The sequence below is a fragment of the Notothenia coriiceps genome, unplaced genomic scaffold, assembly GCF_000735185.1.
Source record: "Notothenia coriiceps isolate Sejong01 unplaced genomic scaffold, NC01 NC01_scaffold00015929, whole genome shotgun sequence".
Taxonomy (NCBI): Eukaryota; Metazoa; Chordata; class Actinopteri; order Perciformes; family Nototheniidae; genus Notothenia; species Notothenia coriiceps.
Window position 1 is genome coordinate 535,505 of NW_011348630.1, and position 9,677 is coordinate 545,181.

General features: G+C 40.9%; 1 protein-coding gene across 1 annotated transcript; it reads right to left on the bottom strand.

Annotated features, from left to right (window-relative positions):
- Positions 1 to 671: 671 nt before the first annotated feature.
- LOC104949320 (abhydrolase domain-containing protein 16A-like) lies at positions 672 to 3,537 on the bottom strand. Its single transcript, XM_010775662.1, has 3 exons — positions 3,412 to 3,537; positions 1,233 to 1,289; positions 672 to 1,151 (listed from the first exon to the last, which is right to left on the bottom strand). The coding sequence occupies exons 1-3, from the start codon at positions 3,511 to 3,513 to the stop codon at positions 1,068 to 1,070; spliced, it is 243 nt and encodes an 80-aa protein (XP_010773964.1). The 5' UTR covers positions 3,514 to 3,537; the 3' UTR covers positions 672 to 1,067.
- Between the last annotated feature and the right edge of the window lie 6,140 nt (positions 3,538 to 9,677).

Genomic DNA, 9,677 nt, shown 5'->3' on the forward strand with positions numbered 1-9,677 from the left:
TTTTTAGATGTTATTAATAACTGCATATCTATCAATCTATGTGTCCTTTGATGCCAATCTTTTAATATTTGTTATGTATTAATATATATATATTTTTTAAATCACACGATCGCCCTTCAAGCCAATCAGAATCGAGCTGCCGCTACTGAGAGTGAAACTGAGTCTGCTCAGCTTTTGGAGAAAGTGAGAGCTAGTGAATATTCCGCTCTGCAGCTGGATGAGAGCACGGATGTAGCAAATATTGTTGTTTATATATATGAATATAAATATGTTTATTTTTAATATTACTGTTGAATATTATATCTAATATTATTAAGGCATAAGTAGCTTTCAAAAATGCAAAAAATATATGTTAATTGTTCATATTACTGTTCAAAATTATATAATATTATAAAGACAGAAATCACTTTAAAAATATGTTTACTGTTGATATTACTGTTTAATATTGTGTTAAGAATGTTTATAACAGAACACACAATGAATGCAATGAATGACAAACAAAAGATAAATACAAAAAATGTTTAGAAGAATAACTGATTATTAATTATTAATACAAATATATATTAAGAAAATGTATTAAGCTGTATGATTAATTTGTCATATTCTCCATCATAATGTACTCATCATTTAAAAAAAAAATTGCAACAGGGGGGTCCCCGCCAGACGATAATGCTATATGGGGGTCCTTGGCATGGCAAAGTTTGGGAACCCCTGCCTTATACAGTATATATAAGTTTAACCTAATGTGCCAAAAGTATGCAAAATCAAACTGAAATTCATAAATTATAAGAGTGAAATTACCACTCAGTCCTTTTAAAGGTTGTCTACTTTTCTACAACCACTCGTTGTCACAGCTAATGAAATTTGTTCTTTTAAGCATCAGAAAAAAGTGAATCATTTCCCACGTCGCAGTTACTCAAAGCCCAAGGTGACATCTTGAAGTGTCTTGTTTTGTCTGGCCCACAGTCCAAAACAAAAACCTATTCCATTTACCAAAAAGAACAATAGGGAAAAGTGGCATATGTCATGACCGCAGTAAAAAGTCACCCTGTGTTTCCCACCAGACATCATTCATACAGCCTACCTTTCCTGTACAGATAGCAGAGCAGGAGAGGAGAGCTGTAGTAGGACAGAGACCACAGTGCTGAAGCCTGGACGGAGAAAACACAAGCTTTAATTAACACTTCTTAATCTTCTCCATATATTGTTATCAATCATGCAGCTATACTGACCCAGCTGAGGATGCTGTCAGAGTGTTTCTCCAGACTCCTTGGTTGGTAGTTCCATCCCTGTTGCGAGGGAATACAAATGTTCATTTCTTAACTCTCCTTTCTTGGTTGATAGCTTTCTTCAATCCTTTTTGCTTGTTGGTAATTAACAGGCTATACTTGTTCATGCGTTTGATACAAATACAGCAAGACCATGCACACCCAAGTTCACTCTCTCCTGGTTCATAGCAGACTCTACTGTTGCAAATATTACTCAGACTCTGTTACTCTCGTACCTGTCTCTTGTGAAACAATGCCAGGTAGGAACTAACATTTCTCGTAGGCTAAGGGGACATTTAAGTGGATTAAGTATAGCATGTAATAATGAAATCTAATGCTGTAACTCCAATGCAGAATTATTCCTACTAATACGAAGCATTTTCAAAAGAAGCTTCTTCCCCCTGCATCTCGTGATAGAGGGTAACTTAGTTGGAGTAAAGCAAGCAATATATATGTATTTGGACACTCTCCTAGACCAGAAGGTTATTGTAAATAGGGTGCAAATACAGACACTAAAAGGCAAGTTAACGGTTGATCATTTCAGGTTCAAAAGGTGTGATGTTTTGGCAGTCTTGGTGTAGAAAATAGGAAAAGCTGGAAAATGATTGGGAAGTTGTGCTGTGAAATAACTGGTCTCATACAACCTTAATGACCTTCAGCACCCGATAGGAAGTGAGGTTAATCTCAGAAGATCCAGATTATTGTTGTGGACCCTGAACCTTTACAAGTTCAATTGAGATGCTTCCTTCAGGGCAGAGGTTGCTCTTCCCTACGGTATAAGAAGTCCTTCATTTGCTCAAAAGTGAGGAAATGTACACTAATAGAAACAGATTGTCTTTTTCGAACTAACTATGACTCCAATCTCATGTCTTTCCATCTTCTTTTTTATAATTCATAGTAATGACAGTTTAGTTAAATAAAAACATATAGAAATAGAACCATCAAATGTATAGATAGACATATCAGCAGTAAAAGACTCTGGTGAACTTTTAGCGCTGCACCATTGAGAGCATCCTGACCAGCTGTATCACAGCCTGGTATGGGAAATGCACAATGCTCAACAGGAAGGCATTGCAGAAGGTGACGCCCAACGCATCATCGGTGTCCCACTCCCTGCCATCGGGGACATCCAGGGGATACAGTGTTTGCAGAGGGCGCACAACATCTTCAAAGACACCTCTCATCCGGCAAACTATCTGTTTGTCCTCCTACCCTCGGGGGAGGCGCCTCAGGAGTCTCCGGTCCAAGACCAGCAGGTTCAGGGTCAGCTTCTTCCCCAGGGCTGTTACCCTGATGAACTCTGCTCCCTGATAGACTCAAGCCCATACCCACCAGTTTATATCTCTTACTGTCAATACCGTTTACACTATAGTATATATTCATCTGTTTATAGCCTATTTATAATTATTCTATTTAAAATAATTCCATTTATAATTATTCTTATTATGTAGACTCCTGCACTGCTATTTTGCACTTCTGGTCAGATGCCTAAACTTACATTTCGTCACTAGTACATGTACTATGTAATGACAATAAAATGTAATCTGAATCTCAATCTGAGAAGATAAACAACACGTGTTGTATTGTAAATTCAAAAAAACTATAAGGGAAATGTTTACATTAACTCATGTTGTAGTAAGCATAGTTGCCTTTCAGGGAGCTAACGTGAGCTAGCTATTAGCATTGATTGTAGCCTTTTGAAGAGACATGGTGATAGACATTTTACCTACACACAGTATTTACAGTTGTATAACATATTTGTTAATTCTTACTTAGCTTTCCTCATTTATCATTCCGTTTTTTTTAAAGTTTCCTCTCACCTGCTTCACACTTAGCATTAGCATAACCAGGTTAATGCCATTGAGGAAATCAGCTTATGAAGCTTCAGCTAGACTATATATAACTGTGGCGAGGAAACAAAGATTAATATGTATTTAAAATAAAGAATATCATGTAATTTCATTCATTAACAAGCTGTCCCCCCGGCTGTACTGTGTGCAGTGACAGCAGGGGTTTCAATAACAAACACCTGACACTTCCGGGACGCAGCCGTAGCTACATCAATGCTAACAGATCCAATACTGCTCAGTTTTCACAGTCGGCTGTTCTCAGACAAATGCAAAACATTAAAAGGTATCCCTACCCTCCTCCCAGCTCTGCCTTCAGGTCGAGATGGGTCCGTTGAACGGTGGATTCGTTGCAAATGAGGCCCTAAAACACAGCGGAGCCACATCCAGCCAGCCATTCTTCCACTAGGAGGGCTACGGAAGCCTGCAGTGACCACAAGTCTCAGAAGCGAAAGCGCTTCGAAATTATTTTTGAAAGAATGAATTGGAGACAAGCAACATTGCAGACATTTTTATTTAGAAGCATCTATTCTTACATACAGATATACAAAGGAGAACAATGGCTTACAGAACCATTTTTTTATTAAATAAGTAGCAATAGTAAATCATTCCCACACATTTGGGAAACATTTCATAGCCTTATGTGAAAATCTTCCCCCTTCTACTCTATGTACACACAAAGCAAATCAGTAAAAAAGTTCTTCGAAAGAGAAATAGCTTAGAATAATAAAGAAAAAAACACACATTTCCCTAAAGCTTTAAAGTTCGTCTTCCAATTCCAACTCTGACATTCAGTAGTTACTTTTGTTTATAAAGGCCTTCTGCTGCAGCTGGGAACTGAGCGGATGTGACAGCTGGATGAGGATGAGATGTGGGTAGGTGATCAGCTCTGACACTGTTAGTATCTGAAAAACAGAGCACAAAGACAAACTCACACAAAAAATCTCCCGTCCCCCAGTCTCTTTTATTCTTCCTTAAACACAAACACAAACAGCCCACGCAACAACAGCAACGCAGGGGCGAAGGAGCGCTGCCTGTCAGCACATGGCGTGACATTATGCCACAGTGTCAGAGTGATGTTCAGACCAGTGTGATTGGTGAGTGTGAGAGGAATGTGAGTGACAGTGCACACACACATGAACACATTATACAGTTCAACATACAAAAGCACAAACAGGTGATGCAAGGCTTTTTTGCTTACCGCTCCAGTTCCTTGTAGACATCATCCTCTCCTCTTGGCTTCAAATCCTGGCATAAAGCAGAAAAGGGGGGACAGGGAGAGTGGGACAGTGAGGAGGAGGATAAAGAGAGAGACTCAGTGTAGTGAGGCCAGATTTATGTCCCTGTGTACCCTGTGTAATGAGATTGATTTGTTAATACCACTAATGTAAAGGTGACAGTTGATAGGCAATGGGTTTATCTGAGAGAGGGCTGACAGATTGGAGAAGAGACTGAGAGTGTGAGGGAAGACATATCTGCTGACAGCTTAGGGAGGAGGAGAGAGTGAGTCTGTGTGCATTGGTGGATGTGTGTGTAATAACTTCTCACAAACACACATATGCAACACGCCTCAGTATGTGTGTGTGTGCGCAAGGGAAAACACAATAACTCACCATGTAGACTGAGCCCTGGGGAGGAGCCTGTTGGGAAGGTAGGAGAGAAAAGAAAACAAGTTTAATGAACAACAAGTGACAGAGAGGGGGGATAATGAAAATCAGAGGGGTAACAGAGGAGGAAAAGTACAACATTAAAGAATACAATGTAGATGGTAAAGGGGAGGGTGAGAGTAACACAAATGGAAGAGAAATAGTGATTAATAACAGCAGGGGGGAGTAAGACAGGGGAAGATGAGCTCAAAATGAGGCTGACATCCAACAGAGGATATTTAGTTGCTAAAAATGTCTGAATCCATCACCTGTCTGATATCCTCAGGATTCTCATAGATGTTCTCTGTTTCGCGCGAGATGACAGACAAAGACTGCTCAATACCTGAGTACAGCAGATAGATAGTTGCCATTACAGTCTCTGTCTCACACACACACACACACACACACACACACACACACACACACACACACACACACACACACACACTCACACTCAGAGGTACATGGAGGGCAGACGTGGGGGCAGATTCATTACAACAACCCCAGAGGATGTCACGGCCCACATCATTCAGTGGCAGCCGACAGGGGCCAGAGATGGACGGAACACGGAAAGCTGTCAAAAAAAAGAAAACGCCGGAAGACTTACCGCGATCAGAAATGTGTTTCTGTCTCCATAGCAACACACCGACAGCCGCAGCAACCAGGGGCACCAGGAGTAATAAAGCAGAAAGAGAAGGTGGCAGGGAGGGGGTGGGCACATTGACACTCACTAGAGAAAGAGAGAAAAGTGTGAGGATGAAAAAAGCCATGAATGTTTCCAAGAACAGTGATAATGTAAAACTTGTAGAGCTATGATTGTGTGTGTGTGTGTGTGTGTGTGTGTGTGTGTGTGTGTGTGTGTGTGTGTGTGTGTGTGTGTGTGTGTGTGTGTGTGTGTGTGTGTAGCTTACGTTCACATGGACACAAGCTATGGATTTGGAATCTAAGATTTCCTAAACATGTTACATGTATTTGCATCATACTGCTGCCAGTGACAGACAATGGTTGCGGTGACAGGAGGCGAGGATATCCAGGCTCTGTCAGACACCGTGAATAAGTCTGTACGACAGCTGAGTAGACATTGATCGGACAGACCCTTAGTCTGGACAGTAAACTGTCAATTTGAGATGTGGACGAGAAGAATAAAAGCGCCAGCATCAAATAGAGCAGATGCTGTCGGATCATTACACAAAATCTAAGCAAATGCCACTTCCATACAGAGCAGTTGGATTTGGAGTTTTTGGCAAATCCTATTTCCTATATCCTACGCACTTAATATCATGTAAGTAGCTATCTATGGAGGCAAAGTCAGGAGAAGGTTTTTCGTGCACACTCTCTTGACACCTGATGCTAGCAACAAACTGCCTCCTGGCACACTGACAAACAATGCAAATAGCAGCTAAACCCTGCTTAACCCTATCAATGCAGCATTGGTAAACAGATGGATAGAAGGCGTGTGCATGATTATGATAAACATTACATAAGCTAATAATTTGCTCACTGAAGCACCAGTCAAATTGTGTTAGAAGAGCTCACACGTGCATTGGAAGTTGTCAGGTACTGTTTGCATAATGAGGATGACATCACTGTTGCAAAGCAGCCACAGGGCAACAGGAGAAGCAGGAGGTGTTCATTTCCACTGAGACCGCTGTCAGTTAGTGTACCTGAACATGTATTCTGTCGCTGCCTGCTCACTGTTCATGGAGAACAAAGCAATCTGATCCGTCAGACATCTTTGGATTCTTATAAACAGACCTGCTTCGAAGGAACTACAGACTGCTAATGAATCATCATCTCTTCCAAACAATTTATATTTTCTCTCTGAGGTATTTAATTGACAGAAACCTGGCAGAAGAAACTCAGACATCTTATCAAATGTTGACAAGGTGGCCCAGCTTAATCCTGGTGTCACAGCTTTTATCCATCTTAGACATGATCAATCATTATGCTGTGTGAGGTGTAATTGATTGGTGAGTGTATGTAGAGGCTGCTAATGGTACACTCTGGAGAGTGCTGACCCCGAGACTGACCCGCACTGTTCTCCATGCCAACTTTAACGCATGAATTATGGTAATTGAATGCAGCGAAGCGAGGCATAAATGCTCCCAGTTTCCCTCTAACACAACTCTTCTTTCTCGCTCCCCACCTCTCTCTCACCTTTTCCCTTCCTTTATTGGCACTTCTTCCCTGTGTCGTCTATTTCATCTCAAATGAGGGAGGGGGGGAATTACTTCAGAGCGATTGCAGAGGAGGGTGGCTGATAGAAGGCAGACCAAAGAACTGCTTGAATGCTTTGCAAATGATGGACCAACTCGGGATAGCAAATGATTGCAGAACATCCTGACATTTGAAGTATTTGATGTGCTGCAGAGCACAATGATTGCTTCATTTCTGCATTCTCTGAACTGTGCCACCAGTAAAAGGAATTCTATTATGCCCTACTTTTTTTTTCTTCATCTACAACCGGCACTAGCTTACAGCACATCAAATATCCCAAAATTACATTCATAAATCACTTCTTTATTAGTTATTTCCAGTTGGATAAAAAAAAAGTATTTCAGTTCATTTTTTTTTCAACCCGGTGCAAAATCACATTGTCCTCCTTGTTACCCAGAACAACTATCTATAGACCTGTAATTGTCTTTCCTTTTGTCAAACTGTTTTTTATAATCTCTGATTATTAGTTTTTTTGTATCTGGCACAAATGCAGAATCTGTTCAACCTGTCTCTTTTGCCTTAACTCTCCTGTTGTCTTCGGTTCAAATCCGATTTATTACTTTCATCAATCACAACTTTTTTGTTTTACATTCGATTGCATTAAGGCTTCACATATCCTTCACAGAAGACATTTGACATGTAAAATTGCTGATCACCACTGTCGTTGAATTTTGGATGATTTATTCAACTTTGTAACACCCATGTTGTTCCCGGTCATAAATGACCGCCATAAAGAAAAGGAATTAGTAACCATCCAGATCAGATACCACACACACACACACACACACACACACACACACACACACACACACACACACACACACACACACACACACACACACACACACACACACACACACTCTAGATGTGTTCCCCCCCCCCTTATGTGCCCAATCCCCCCACATGGATCACACCTTGCACACGCAATACATGTTCAGTGTCTATTCTTTTATATTTACTGCAGTTTTTCATGCATACCAGTAGTCTGATACAATATTTACAGTTTGAAAGGGTGTTAAATGAAATGTGGTGATGATTAGTGGTTTTTGTGTTAATGTAATAGCAGTTAAAACAGGACCGGTCAAATTTGACCACAAACACCAAAGTAAGGGGGGGAACACGAAGACAATAGGAGGGTTAATGTAATTGAAGATATTGCCAAAGTGTCAAATCAAGTTCCTACGGTGTCCAAAGGTGCAAACACACTACAACGGCCCAAAACACTTCCATTAAACATGCTGCACTTTCAACAACAATGCAAATATAAAAACACAAATATACCGAAACTGCCACTGTTGTTTGTAAGTTGTAAGTGTTTGTCAGAATACTTCAAATGACTAGGTTGGCTTCGTTAGCTATCTGCAATCTGCTTTAAAAGAATGCGATCACATTGTTAAAATAAGACAATCCAAATGACATTTTAGGTATGTTTCCAGTGACAACTTTATAATCCCTGTTCGTCACAAGCTCTCCGGTCCCAGCTGTGTGCATCACTGCTTCTCCTAATGGAAGTTTTGTGGGCTGTTTTAACACGTCTGCAACTGTTGGCCACCTTATGTTTCAACTGATAAATGTAGTTCACCCAACACTCACATTGTATGAACTCAGTCTCTAAATTCTTTAATTTAAATCAGACAAATGCAATACTATTTATTACTTTTGTGAGCCAGACTGTTCAATCAGGCAAACCCTTGCTCGTTCTTTTGATCTCCCTATCTTTATCACCATCTCTCTCTTTCTTCCATTTCCATTACTCTTATAGCCGTGCCATCAGCGTGCATCATGATGAGCTCTGGGCCTCTCTCAACCCAAGTGATGTATCGGGGTACGGGGAGTGAACTCTCCTCTGCTCTCAACTGTCACATCCCACTGTGCTTCCCCACAGCCACCAATACAATAAGCCTGAATAATTTAGCTTTTGTGGGGAGAGATGTCCTGAGGTCCTGTCTTCTTATATTCACATATCAGATTGGTGAGTGTGATGAGAAGTTTTATATTTTATAGAAGGCTGAGTATTACAATTGTGGTTATGAAAAATGGCAACGTAAATGGACTGAGTTATTCCCCCTGGATATATCTGCAAATCATAACTCTGCGGAAGTCTTGACCTTTGATCTTTTTAACTATATTAAGGAAGCATAACATATGGCATCTGTCAGGAGCATTTTTTTCTCCGCAAACCGTGAGCTTTCTGGCAAATAAATTGACCTGAGGTAAGCACGGATGCTCCGTGGAACGCTTCACGGAGCACATGTCGGAGAATCTTCCACACTCATGGTTCATTATCTCCACTGAGTTGACAGGAGGTCTGCCAGGACTCCTGTGCTACTCAAATAATAAAGTGTTGATTAAGAAAATCAGAAAACAGACCAATCTTTATGATACCATACCATCTTTCGTGTCTTCATACGGCAGGTTGACAGCTTGAGTTGCACTGACGGTCTGCCCTTTTTCCAGCTGTATGGTGCAGGTGTAGTTCCCAGCTGTGTCAGAAGTGATGGGTAAGGGCAGATAGGTGGACATGCTGCCAGGTTGTTTGCTCGACACCTCCAGCCGGTGAGTATTCTTCTGGTGTTTCCAAACTGCACTTATAACCTGGGATCTCTCTGAGTACAGGCACCCCAACTCCAGCTTTGAAGAGGAGTGGCTGGTTGTAACTGTGCAGATCAGAGAGAGGAGAGGAGGGTAGGAGGAAACAG

Bases quoted from the DNA above. Each gene is read 5' to 3' on its own strand.
- LOC104949320 (XM_010775662.1), bottom strand. From the start codon at position 3,513: ATGGCTGGCTGGATGTGGCTCCGCTGTGTTTTAGGGCCTCATTTGCAA. The intron at 1,290-3,411 runs GTAGGGATACCT...CCCTCGCAACAG, and splicing joins AAGGCAGAGCTGGGAGGAGG to GGATGGAACTACCAACCAAG. The intron at 1,152-1,232 runs GTCAGTATAGCT...TTCTCCGTCCAG, and splicing joins CTGACAGCATCCTCAGCTGG to GCTTCAGCACTGTGGTCTCT.